This window comes from Populus euphratica, unplaced genomic scaffold (assembly GCF_000495115.2).
Source record: "Populus euphratica unplaced genomic scaffold, PopEup_1.0 scaffold12.1, whole genome shotgun sequence".
NCBI classification, from domain to species: domain Eukaryota; kingdom Viridiplantae; phylum Streptophyta; class Magnoliopsida; order Malpighiales; family Salicaceae; genus Populus; species Populus euphratica.
In genome coordinates this window covers 1,609,319-1,623,792 of record NW_011499858.1, presented here as the reverse complement: position 1 = coordinate 1,623,792, position 14,474 = coordinate 1,609,319, and the positions used below count along the sequence as shown (strand labels likewise).

Here is a 14,474-nt window from a genome sequence, read left to right as displayed (position 1 = left end):
TTTAATGATCTAGGCATTCTAAAAAAAACATGCCATATCCAAAGATCTTGTGAAGCCACCGCCTTTAGAATTATAGTTAGTTCACTATAATGACCAGAATACATCCCATACCATGCAACTGGGTATTTCTCCCATTTCCAATACATACAGTCAATGCTCCCTAACATTCCTGGAAATCCACGCTGCTCTCCAATTGATAATAATCGGCAAATATCGACTTCATTTGGTGCTCTTAGATACCAATCACCAAAAACTTCTACGATTGCTTTGACGAAAGCTCTAAGACTTTCTATCACAGTGATTTCTCCAATTAGAAGATATTCATCAGTAAGATCTATAAGAATACTATATGTAAGTATTTTGTGAGCTGCAGTTACCTTTTAAAGGCAAGATAAACCAAGAACACCAAGAGCATTTGTCATTTGTTTGAAATATGGATTATGAGCTTTCACTACATTTGTGATCCAAAGAAAAAAGACGACGACTCATCTTAAATCTTCTTTGAAATTGACTTTAAGTGAATTTAGGATTTTCTGCAAAATAATCATTATATAACCTTAACTCACCTTCCTTTCTATTACGATTGATAATATTGTGACCAGGAATAGAGTAATGTTACTCTATTTTCCGCCCTTGATTATTTGTTTCTTCTTCAGCAACCACAACAGTAGTAACTTGAAAAGCAAACACAGGAGTGTCATCATCAAAATCAAAAGCATCATAAAAATTAAAATTAGAATAATTCATGATGAATTTTAATGAAATATAACAAAAATTGGAGAGAAGAAAATAATGAGAAAAAATGTTAAGGTCTATGAAACTATTTATAGATGGATTATTTTTTTAAATTGTAAAATCTTAGAATGTTGGCGGTAATGTTTTTAAAATTTAAAATTTAACATGTTGGCGGTTATGTTGGTGGTCATTTTTTCAAAGTTCCATTAGAATGCACTTAATCAAAAAAGTTATATTTATATTATTTAAAAAGTTATTTTTTTATTTGGCTATTTAATATAGTATTTTTCATTAGAGATACTTTTAAATATAGAAATCGGAACAAATGAAGGATTGGAGTTAGGATCCTCCTAATTTTTTCATCTGAAAAAAAAAAAGAAAAAAACTATTTGAATTCAATTGTGAATGTATAGATTCTGAAAAACCAAACAAAATATACGTGGTAAGAAATTATTGTTTTTTTTTAATACATAACTAATATAAAATATTAGTCGCATATCAACTTTAAACTTTTAAAGCAGATTGAATTTAATACTTAAAGTCTCAACTACATATCAAATAATCTAGCACATGAGTTCAATTTAATTTTTCTAAATCTCTTTACTTAAATTCCAAAACCAATGACACGTGCCAAAAAGTCAGAAACAAGTACATAAAAATTGGAGTGTTTATATATATATATATATATATATGTATATATTCTAGTTTAATTATAAAATACAAACTCAGTGATATATGACAATAAATCTAATTGAAGAAGCTTGCATAACACATTATGAAAGCATTGATCTTACCAATTACCATAGATCCTCAAAATGTTTTCTTAAATTACTAAATTTCACCACACAAATTAATATAAAAAAATAAAATTAGAAGTTGGGGTCTTCGGTGATAATTTAAAATTAAAATAATTTTGTTTATATTTTATTATAATCTGTTTAATATTGCTTGAATGTGTTTAGTCTGATTTGATTGATTTTATTTTTCTGAAACCAAAATTAAACTTGATCAAATAATTTTTTTTTAAATTTTTTTCTCATTTAATTTTATTTGGATATATATATAATTTTACCGGCCCATCAGTTTCTTAAACCGTTCTACCCATCATAGCGCGGCCCTAGACTGGTAACCGCTACTTTTTTTTTCCACTTCGGTTTTTATCGGTAAACAAATCTAAAAACATGCTGTTGAAGACAGCTCAGGAATAATTATGGGGTCCACCAATAACCTTGTGCAATAAATATAAGATGTCTCCTCCCCCTCTGATATTCCGCAATAATTTAAATACGCAATCTTTCTTTCTCTAACGAAGAAATCAAGCAGAGAAATAAAAGAAAATAAAGATGCAGATCTTTGTTAAGACCTTGACTGGAAAAACCATCACTCTTGAGGTTGAGAGCAGTGACACCATTGACAATGTCAAATCCAAGATTCAGGTAGACTTCTTTTCTTTGTTTCTTTTGGTTTTCGTTTTAATTTATTCTTTTGTGTTCCTTGTCTATAGTCCTTTCTTGGATATGGGTCCTTTTGTTTTTGATAAATATTCCGTTTCTTGATTATTGGGAAAAGCTATATTTGGTGCTGTGGGTTTGGTTTGTGCTGATATGAAATGGAAATGATGGGTTGTTTTCTCGTGGAATTAGTTATAAAATTTAGAGCTTTATGTGGGGTTCCTTTTCTACTTGCAATAATCATAGTATGATTTGGATGTTGCTGATAAGAGAATTTGTTGCTAACTAGCAAAGAATGCATGAACTTAGTAGGTTTTAATAAATATTTCCTTTGGAAAAACCTTTTAACATTGAGCTCAGCACAGAATTGTCAATAAGAATGGACTAGCAATAGTTTATTCATGATTTTCTTGTCATATATCGACAATCTTAAATGAATTCTTGAAAAAAATTAGTTGGGTTTTTGGATCTGTTTCCTTATGGAAAAGGTTCCGGTTTGAGTATCGGATTTGTAATTTCTTTATTTTGTTGGGAGTTGGTGAATTGGTGCTTGACAATTAGTGATGTGCATGGTTCAGGATAAGGAAGGCATCCCTCCAGACCAGCAGAGGTTGATTTTTGCTGGTAAGCAATTGGAAGATGGCCGGACACTTGCTGATTATAACATTCAGAAGGAGTCAACACTTCACTTGGTTTTGAGGCTGAGAGGAGGAACTATGATCAAAGTCAAGACTCTCACTGGAAAAGAAATTGAGATTGACATTGAACCTACTGATACTATTGATCGTGTTAAGGAACGCGTTGAGGAGAAGGAAGGAATTCCACCTGTGCAACAAAGGTAACTATTTAGATCTTATGCTCTTGCATAACTACTTTGAACATATTTTGAAAATTGCAATTCAATTATCTGTTTGTTGATGATCCTTCTTGTTGCATATATATATTATAAAAGATGGCAATTTGTCCGTGTTATTTTGGTGCATTCTGTTTGATTTCACTTCACTTAGTTGCTATCCTAAACCATCCAAACTATCTAAAACTATTTTGTTTGGTAAAATGGTCAATACATTTATCTAAACAGTGAATACAACCTTGCCAAAGCTAGGTGAAGGCTTGTTAGTTTGCTTCAGCGATAGTATTGTCCAGTTTCACTTTATGGACCTTGTTGCTTTCTTATTCTTGAATGATGATATGGTCCGCTATTACTTCATTCCTTCCGTTGACACTGGTTGCAGGCTTATTTATGCTGGGAAGCAGCTTGGTGATGACAAGACTGCTCGAGACTACAATATTGAGGGTGGCTCTGTGCTTCATCTTGTGCTTGCCCTCAGGGGCGGTTTTTGCTTGTATCATTAGGAAAATCTACTTACTGAGACTTCGTCTGCGATTTGTGGATTAATTTTATGGATTGTTTTCTCATTTACCTTACGTTGACTTGTTTTATTTCTACTATTATATGCCTTAGGCTAATAATACATAATCTCCTGAATTTTTTCAACTGGGAGGCGCGCTTATGCTTCTTATGTTTTACTGGAAAGGAGGGAAGAAAAGGTTCGGTCTTTAGTGCAAAAGATAAAGAGAATTTTCAAGTCAATTGGGCTCTTTTCTGTATGGCTTTGCTATCATTAGAAAAGTCTGCTCAAGTTCATAAGTAATTACTCTGTTTTTAGTTAAAACCTTTAGCTCGTTTAGCATAGCACTAGTTATAAGTTCTAGCTATCTGCTGCGGTCTAATTATTTTTGTTTTATTGGAAAAAAATTGAGGGATTGATTTGAAAAAAAAAAGGAGTTTTTTTTTTATATATATAAATCATTCTCACAAACGATAATTTGTGATCTCAGGTATGGGGAAAGGATTTTCAAGTGTAACTATGTATATGTCCGGGTCAAGAAACAAGTTGAGTTTCAAAAAACTTTGTATAAAATGCCACAATATTTATTAAGTTAATTTCTTAATATATGGGAATAGTCAGACATTGTTTGTGGGATGTCCAAGAAAGTAAATAATTAATATATAAAAAGAAGTTTATTTTCGAGTTCCTATTAGTAAAATTTAATTGATGTGCTCCTAAAGTTCTTAGTCTATGTCAAATTGTTCGATTTTTAAATTAATATTTAATCTCGTATATATGCTATCCAATTGAATTTATTAGTTTGTTAATAATTTTACAACAACAAAAATCACAGTTGATGCTGTGATAAATTAAGGTTTTTTCCCCTTATCATACAACAAAATAATTCATCAATATGGGATTGACGTCAAGAAAGAGTATATGGCTATTTCCCTCTACCACAATGTAAAGTTGCTTGAAATTAACACTAAATAAAAAACTTGGCCAGCATCAGTAAGTTAGCTAGCGTCCATTAATTTTATATTTATACCTTTTTTTTTCCAAACACAGAGGAACAGCATGTGATTAATCTGTGGATGGATCAATATATTGAACTTCCTAATAAAACGGGGGGAAATAGAAGGAAACTTGGGAGAATCAAGGCAAATTATATCCAAACCAAGCATTACTTGAACCGATATATAGGGGTCATGATCATCATTTCCTTGCCAAGCCCAATAGAAGGTAGGACAGGAGGAGGGTAGAATATTCAAGACCAACCAAATCCTATACAACCTTAGCCCAATTGAATCCAATATTTATACCACCCTCTCATTGATAAACAATCTTTCTTATGCGACCATGCGAGCCTTTCCATTAAAGGTTATTTCTAAGACTGGTCTAATTATACACCAACTTTCCTAACCCCCTATTGTTCCAATCAATAGTTGACTTTTAATCACCAACCTCTCAATCCACCAATGTCAAGCGTGGTATGCCAATAAATAACTCAACTTTTTAGTAAGATCTATAATATAATATACAAAATTATTAAACTTTTATCGACATCTTTTCACCAACAACCCTATTAATATTGTTAAAAAGATAAATCTTATGGGCTTCGAGAGTGTTTAGTGCTATGGTTAAACTATAATTTTATAATTTTTTTATGTTTTATTTTTTTATAGTTTTAGATTATTTTGATATGCTAATATTAAAAATAAAAAAAAATATTTTTATATATTTTCTAACAAAAAATATTTTGAAGAAAAACCATCAATATTGTTTCAAACACTCTTGAAATTAAAAATAAACCTAATTTTTCAAAAGTTTGATAAGAAAAAATAGTTTTCTTTTCTTTTTCTTGCAAATCAAATAAAAAAAGATCTTTAAAAAACAAAGAAACGATGAAATTATGTTTTTATATTATAAAGAATTAAAAATACATTAAATTAAAAAATACTATGGCCGTGAGCTTACTTATATGTCTGGTCTATAAAAACACATGGCTTACACCATAAAAGAGGTTTGGTCCACGAGCATGACCTTCTTTTTCTTCTTGTTTTTTTTCCCAACTACAAGACATTTCATTCACATTGTTTTTTTATTAAAGGATGAATAATGCATCATCCACCTTTTATTTTTTTCCTTGTTTTTTTAAATATTAAAGGATGGATAATGCATCATCCACCTTTTATTTTTTTTTAAATAAAATGTTAGATGACCAAAGGTCATTGAAAAATCAAACCCTAGATATTTTTTTTGTCAAAAAATTGATTTTGAATCCATTTTGACTCAAAACTTCTATGATAAACCCTAAAAATCTTAATAAACTCATCAATGACCTAAACAAAACCTAGAAAGCCTGAAATTAACCTAAAACAAAAAATCTTTCCAAACTTAGATTTAGTTTTTTAGATAATTTTAAGGTGAGAAAATATATAAGTGGAATTTTCTTTACCGAAAAAACTTGATGACATCAAGATCAATCATTTTCGTTGTTAGAATCAGTGTCAACAATGATTTTCTCCATCTATCGTTAAAATTTGACAACTTCCTCTCTTTTCTCTCAAATAAAGAACTAATCATATAAGAAAAATATAGTTTTCAACTAAAATTATTTTTTTGAGATTTTAAAAATTAGAGAGACCAAATATTTATAATTCAAAAGGTACGAGGACTACAATGAACAATTAACCAAAAACTACTTATTTTTCCTGCTATTTTCATTTTGATCCCATTTTTTGATCCTATATTTTCCTATCAAAATAACTTAAATTGACCTTCAATTTGGTCATGTGAGGGTGAAAAAAAAAGTTTCGGTATAAAATAATTGCACCATGAAAGTGTATAATGTAATGAGTTGCCCACGCCACTTAATATTTTTTATAATACTAGTTTATTGACTCATATTCCGCCACAATAAGATTAATTTTTTTAAAATGTAAAAAGATTTGTTAAGAACATGGAGTTTTGTGATAGTGTCATTAAAGCTAGCCAAAGGGGGTCAATCTTAAAACCTTAGATTTTAGCTCTTTGCCTAACTCAAGTTTTTAATTAAACTATATGGATAGTGACTCGACTTAAATTGATTGATTTTATAGATCTAAAGGTAACCTGAATTATTGATAAAAACATGGATTAGTTTTTTAAAAAACTTCAAAATGACAACCTTTTAAAAAAATATTGAAATAAAGACAAATTGGGTCAACCCCTGACTCATGTCGTAGCCTCTATTCATTTAATAAAAAAATTATAATTTTTTATTTAATTATATAATAAAAATAAATGCTCATAAAATTGAATATTAACCCTAAAAAATATATTTATTTAAGATTATGATAACCCTACAGAAGAGGAATAAAAATAAACCACATAGTCTATTTCCTAACTAATCCAATATTAAAAGAAAAAATCAAAGAAATAATAATAATTAAAAACATAAAAATGAAAAAAATAACATATTTGGTCGGTAGATAAACTCGTCAAACTTGTGAATTAGATTACCTAGGATAGCATACTAAACCCGTGAATCGGGTTATGGACTCCATTGTTGTTATGATTTATTTTTTAAAATTGTTTCTTATTTAACTATATGATAACAAAAATAGACAATCACAAAATTAAACACCAAATCAATACCGAAATATTTTTTCGAGACCATAATAATGAAACGAATAACAAACTAGATTTCCAATTAATCCAATATCTATAGATAAAATTAAAAAAAAAAGTTAATTTTGCTAGACCCGTGAACTATGTCAACCACTCAAACTTGTGAATAAGTCCATCAACTTTATAAAATTCAATAATATGATTTTTTTTAAAAAATTATTTTTTTAATTATATGAGAAAAAATTAATGATAATGAAATCAAGTTCAATTAAAAACAGAAAAAAACCCTAACAAACCTGTAAACCAGGGTAATTTTGGTTACCCTAATAAACCTGCAAACCAGTTTAATCTTATAAAAAAATAAAAATTATTATGAAATTCAATTTTCAACTATTTGAAAAATAAAATAGACAAAAAAAATTTAAAATAAAAATTCAAGGAAAAAACAAAAACAATACGCTTTAATGCAATGGATATAAATAAACAATAATTTCCACGCACCATTCAGCTTCTCTGTTAATGGTGAATAATATAATAAGAGGCTGAGAGCTATTAAAACTAAAAAGAGAGGCCAGAGAGCCGAATAATAAGCTGAAGTTGGTAGAGAGGTAAAACAAGGGCGGGCTTTCTTATTTCAAGGCTCCGGCCTCGTTCCACCAAGTTAAAATATTAGTCTTCAAATGCTATTTAGCCCAATCTCACTTTGGTATTTAGCCTGCTGGGCTCACTCATGACACCGTGGTTCATCCCTATCAAATTCAATTTCATATATCCTTGCTTAAAAAAGGAAAAGAAAAGAAAAGAAAAGGTTGCAAATTTGACAGGGATATTTTTTCAGATCCACGTGCATATTTAACTCAATTTTTACTCATCAAATAAATTATAATTCTCTTTGTTTTCATAAAAAAAATAAGATCAATAATTCAAGCTATGGCCATTAGGTCATAAAAGCTTTACTATCTTCAATTTTCTGTCTTGATTTTGTGAACACAAGATAAATCTTGACGGAAAGCAAGAAGTTCAACAACAATCTATGAACCATACAAGAAATAGAACCCCAAAAGTCGATCCATCTGCAACACAAAAGAAATACTTTCCTTTAGCTTTAAGCCATACTTTTTATCCAGATGTTTGTTGAGGTACCTGAGACATCAAAGGAAAGTTAGTCGACGTTTTATTCTCTATTATGTCAATATCCACCTTTTGAGGTCATTTTGTGATTCGGCTTCGTCAATCTCACGTTATTAAACCAAATTTGTGTGTGATTTCCACCTTTCATTTTATTTCTCTTCTTTATTTTGGCAATTATATATTTATCTCAAATATATTACATGATTTTAATTTTCCCACTTTACCTTAACCTGCCTTTGTGAACATGGCCTTCATTATATTAATTAGGTAGTAGTGTTATAGAAATAGAGTTTGAATTGTGCTTGTAGGTAGCGTTTAGTTATTGTGTTAAAATAGAAAAAACATAAATAGTAGGGGTAAAAACAAGTTTAGCTGAAGAGATACGGATAAAAATACAAAATAAAAATATTTTAAAGCAACTATGTAGTAAATTTCTGTGCATTTAAAAAAGAAAGGTACAAAGAAATTTGTCCATTTTATTTCCATGGTCTTCATCCTTTTTATCCTACAACAATAATTAAATACTTGAAAAAGAATTGAGGAATTTAACGGTGTCTTAGAGGACTATGCTCAAAGCATTTAGGGTCACCAAACATGTATTGCGGGCGTTGAATGCATTTAGGCATGCACCATGCAGTTGGTCAGGCATGCTCTCATAAACACACACACAGGGATTGTTACTGCTTATCACTGTCAAAACCTCACCTAAATATTCTATAATTTGCTTTTGTATACCTTGTTGTTGATGGGTTTAGTTGCACCAAAATTTTAGGATTTAAGGAACTAAACACTATGACTCCATACCAAAATTAATTTCCTGCTGCTTTCTAGCTTAATTATCATGAATTTGGTGCCGAAACCTACATCGTCAAGCACCATTATCACCAAACAAATTGCATATGGCACGGCAAATACCCAACACACAAAGAGGCATACGTCTCATAATCATGCCCGTTTCGATTTGCAACTCATTTGATCATTTGTAAATTCAATTTAAATTCGTGCGACTTACCGTGTCATGAAAAAATACCTGGAAAAAAAAGTAGTATGCATAACGAAGGCATATTAAATCTTTAATACCCTGATCTTTTCACAAAAATCCATTCATGCTATTAAATCTTAATAAAAAGTGGAAACATAGGTGATAATAACAAGGAATCAATCAACCCAAAAATTAAAATTAAAATTAAAATTAAGCGAGGCCTCCCAATAGTCATTACGCAAAGAGACCTTAATTATAATATTAATTTACATTATATTCCCTAACACTAATTACAAGAAAAGATAAGTTAAGTCATTATAAATATAAAGATGAAAACTTAGAGAAATATTCTTTACTAAAGAAAGAGCAAGAGGTTAATTTGCCTACAAATGTTTCCTCATCTGTGCGTGCCAATAGTTATCCTTTAAACGGCATCCAGAAAAATGCCATGCAGCATGCTATTATTATTTTGCCAACATCATATACAACAATAATAAAACATGAGACTAGCTTAATTAGATAATGCTTAACATAAAGATAGTGTTTGATAACGTAATTGAAATTGTATTTTTTAAGATTTTTATTTTTTATTTTTTTAGATTATATTGATGAAAAAAATAATTTTAAAAAATAAAAAAAAAGATTTTTATTTTTTTTATTTTTTTAGATTATATTGATATAAAAAATAATTTTAAAATATTTTAAATCTAACTATTATCACATGAATAAAAAATATTTTAAATCTAACTATTATCACACTCTTAAATACCTCAATAATAATTAATACCTCAATAATAATTACTGGGGATGACCCAGTGTCGTTTCATTTAAAAATCTAGCAAAAGGCATTGGCAATTAGCAACCATTCTGCATTAAAATGAGAACCGAAATGTTACAGTCATGTATTAGAAAACCCAAGACCTCTTGAATGTGGACGCACTGATCATGAATGTTTAAGAAGTCACTATTTCCTGCCAAGAATTAATTAGAGATCAAATATCAACTCTAGGGCATGCCACATGGCTCCAAATATATGCATATAAGCAGTACGTCATGCATATGTTATTAAAAAATAAATATATTTTTTTCCTTCTCTTGTGATCTTGGACTTGTCTAGTTTGGTAATCATGAAAAAGTCTTCAAAGGTTAGTGAGGCTACTAACCAGAAGAAAGATGTCAAGATTAGGTACCGAATGCTAAAAAGGACTTGCAATGTTAGTTTCCCTAACAGAAGACTTGAGAGAGCAGAGCTTCAATAATAGTTATAATTGTCATTTTCAAATGGTTAGACTTGTTTTGCTAGCTAGACTTTAAGTAGGTCTGCATGGGGCAGGGTCTCTTGGCATTTAATTAAGTACTAGTGTTGGTGTCAAAGTTTATTTTTTCTTGATCGTCATATTGGTGTCAAAAGTTTTATTATATTCAAAAGGCACTAAATTGAGCGGGTGACCTAATTAAATACTAAGACCACTTGCTTTTTATCACAGGAGGAGTATGAAGTCCTCGAAACATTCCAGTTGCTGTTTTATAATGAAGAACATTGTCTGCGATGGAGCTAATGTTATGTTATCGTAGCATACAGAGGGCATCTTTCATGGCCTTCATCAAACGATATACCGTAGCTGTTAACTTGAAAAAAATTGTGTTAGTTATTTCATATATAGTCAAAATCGAGGATGTTCTTATTCTTTAAGGGCTTCTGTATATATATATTTATATATAGGGAAATGGGTGAATTTAGGTAAGGGGCCATTTTCAACGTTGAATATTGTATGCGCTGGGGATATAAATGAAAGGAGCAGTAATATATGATGAGAGCTGATATTATATTAATTGTTAAAGAAATGTGAGTGGTTTTCAAGTTAATCTCCAACTAGATTTGGAACTAAATACAATGAATAAAGAAAAGTAATACGTTTACTTTCGGCATTTGAGAAAAAGAATTCTTCAGATGGCTAATGGTTGCATGTCATGTGAGCATTAATGTAAACCTGAAAAGTCATTTTTTTGTTGCCAAACAAATAGAATTTCCTATAAGCGCCGGATAATTACTTTCTAACTTATTCGGAAGATTTTATCCTATCATATTATTTTTATTAGGTTTTAGTGTATGAATGTATGACTTTTATGTGTTTGATAGTTTAAAAAATTATATATTTTTTTAATTTGAATAAATTAAGCTTGATTTTATCACTTATATGTTTTATAATAAAATAAATAATAACTTATTTAATGAGTATATTTTATATTTTGTTATTATTAAGTTGAAAATTATGGTAAATTTGGAGGAATTTGAATTTTTATAGAAAACTAATAATGATTTAAGGATACTATTAAAATAGACTGAATAAGTTAGATTTAAACCAAAGATAGCTAATTAGTTGGGTACCAATAATTTATTTAGCTCACATTATAAATCAATACATTTTGCTATCAATATTCTATATAGATTTCATATAAGTAATGAATGATCGTTCTTGGATGTATAAAGTTTCACCTGAAAGGTTACGCATGATGGATTATTATAATGAGGTTGATGATTTTATTAAATACACATAATCTAATCATTGTAAGAGTATGATTATAGATGCAATGCGAATGAATCAGAGTGATTTAAATGAATATTCAATCGCAGATAAAGATCTAAATATGGACACTACCAGTGGTTTTTAAATTTTTTAAAAGATTATGATAAACCATTATAAGATGGGTGAATAAATCATCAAATGAATGTTCAATCGCAGATGAAGATCTAAATATGGACACTACCGTTTTTTTTTAATTTTTTGAAAGATTATGACAAACCATTATAAGATGGGTGAATAAATCATAGTAAATTATCGATCATTGCATATATTTTTACTATCAAATTAGATCATGTGTTGAGTGAGGTCGATAATGATAGAATCATCGAATGGACAAGAGGCATTCTACTTGATAGACATAAACTGAAAGAGAACTTCTATGTTACTAACTCTATGATGAAATCTTATGGCCTATGATACATAAAAATTGATATATGTCCAAATTTCTGCATGTTGTACTATCTAAAAAATGCATATTTGACCGAGTGTAGAACCTATAGGCATGCTCGGTATAAACCTAAAACTGATAGGAAAGGACTCTTGTAGCACATAAAAAACTTATATACTTTCCAATCATTCCTAGACTGTAAAAGTCATCCGAGCACATGTCATTACATCATTCACATAATATGATGGATGAAGTCGTGATGCACTTTTTTTATGGTGAAGCTTGGAAATAATTTAATATGTATAGACGGACTCAATCTATTCAGGTCATTTGCTGCACCATATTTTTGTTGGATGGTGATACTCACAATTTGTAACTTGCCATCAGAAATATGTATATGGCCAAAGTTAACGATCTTATCTATTGTAATACCTGATCCTAATAGTATAGGAAGGAATATAAGTGTTTGTCTTTAATCGTTGATTGATGAATTGAAGTAGTTGTTGTCATTTGAGACTTTGACGTAAGATATCTTAAGGAAATAGGATTTTCAGATAAAGCAACTTTGATGTGGACTATTAATTTGTGTATGAAATAATTTTTTGTTAGAGCGCACATGAAAAATTAGCATGTCCATAATTTAGAGTTGATTTATGATGGGTCATGGATCACAAAGCCCAAAGTCGACTTTGTATTAAACATGAATATACTTTGAATATATCTAGATTGGTGAATTTAAACGATGATAAATTATATTAAATGAAAAGTCATGACTATCGTGTATTTATACAAACACTCATTCCATTTACTTACTGGTATTTATTGCCCAAAATGATATAGGATGAACTAATGAAGATCAATTATTTTTTTAGAGATATATGATATAATATGTTGTATACCCAACACATGGAGAAGCTTGACATGAATATCATCCAGACAATCTGCAAACTTGAGATGATGTCCCTTTCATTCATGGAGAAGCTTGACATGAATATCATCCAAACAATCTGCAAACTTGAGATGATGTTCCCTTCATCTTTTTTTAACTTAATAAAACATCTACCGTTTAAGGTAAAACATCCCTTCTTTATATTTTTTTTCCTAATTACCAATGGCAACAATAACATCACCAAACCACCATGATCTAGTTGTAACAACTCTTTGAAACACATCTAACAACAACCAAACCCATAGTGAAAAAGAAAAAACTTAGAGAGAGAAAAAAGGAAAAACAAAGAGAGAAAATTTTTTTTGGACATCCTAATCTACTCTTACATGGAGTAGTAAAGTTTGTTGGTAGTGTAAAAGTGAAAAGGAAAAAGGTTTACATCTAATAGAGTGACTCATTTGCCTCCCAACCTCATTGGTGCATGAAATGATTCACTAATAATGTTGGTAGCCTATCCATGTATGGTTTACATGCACCGCAATTGCCTCCCCTCATATTAGCTACTCTAGTTGAATCTAACAAATTTGAAAGGTCAATTTGAAACCCTAAATGGATTGTTGAATAATTTTAACGTGTTAATGAGTATTGGATTTATTATTTTTAATGATTTTTGGTTGATTGATAATTTGATATGGATGATTGTTGAAAATATTTAAGTGTTGGGATACAAATCAATGTGTGGAAACCTTGGTGATATGAAGGTGTCAACGAATTGTTTTTGAGATTGAATAAGGATGAAAATCAATACTTTGCAATAGGGTTGAGAAAATCAAGATTAATTTTGGTTTATCCAAGACATAATGGTTTGGTCTTGGTGTGAAATTTGATATATGTTGACTTTGTTTTTGAATTGATGTTTTGATAAGGTTTTTGAGATATGTTTTTAATTCATTATAATGTGACAATACTTTTAATTTTTGTGTTGATGTTTTTAATTGGACAATACTTTTAATTTTTGTGTTGATGTTGTTTTTAATTGTTGTGTGTTGATGTTATTTTTTACTAGTTATATTAGTATTGTTTTTGACTTGTGTTAATTATTTAATATGTAGTTGTATCACATAGTAATAATTTTATTATTTACCAATCCTTTATGATTAGTACTTAAAAGTGTATTTTTATCAAGATTTTATATCATCATTTTGCACTTGAAGTATCAATAACTTCTTCCCTAAAACATGTTTTATAATAATATATCTAATAATATAAAAAAACCTTTAATTTGTGGTAAATATTCATTTTAAATGCAGCCATATCATATAAATGAAAGGATTGATTGATGAATTTAAGAACTAAAATTGAAAGGA

General features: G+C 29.4%; 1 protein-coding gene across 2 annotated transcripts; it reads left to right on the top strand.

Moving 5' to 3' along the window:
* Positions 1–1,987: 1,987 nt before the first annotated feature.
* On the top strand, positions 1,988–3,680 carry LOC105123984 (ubiquitin-NEDD8-like protein RUB1). 2 transcript variants are annotated; one of them, XM_011023795.1, is made up of 4 exons: positions 1,988–2,171; positions 2,765–3,024; positions 3,422–3,556; positions 3,592–3,680. In XM_011023795.1, exons 1-3 carry the CDS (start codon positions 2,079–2,081, stop codon positions 3,540–3,542), a joined length of 474 nt encoding a protein of 157 aa, XP_011022097.1. In that variant the 5' UTR covers positions 1,988–2,078; the 3' UTR covers positions 3,543–3,556; positions 3,592–3,680. The 2 variants fall into 2 exon arrangements, with proteins under 2 accessions (XP_011022097.1, XP_011022096.1); XM_011023794.1 differs by having other exon boundaries at positions 3,422–3,680.
* Positions 3,681–14,474: the final 10,794 nt, after the last annotated feature.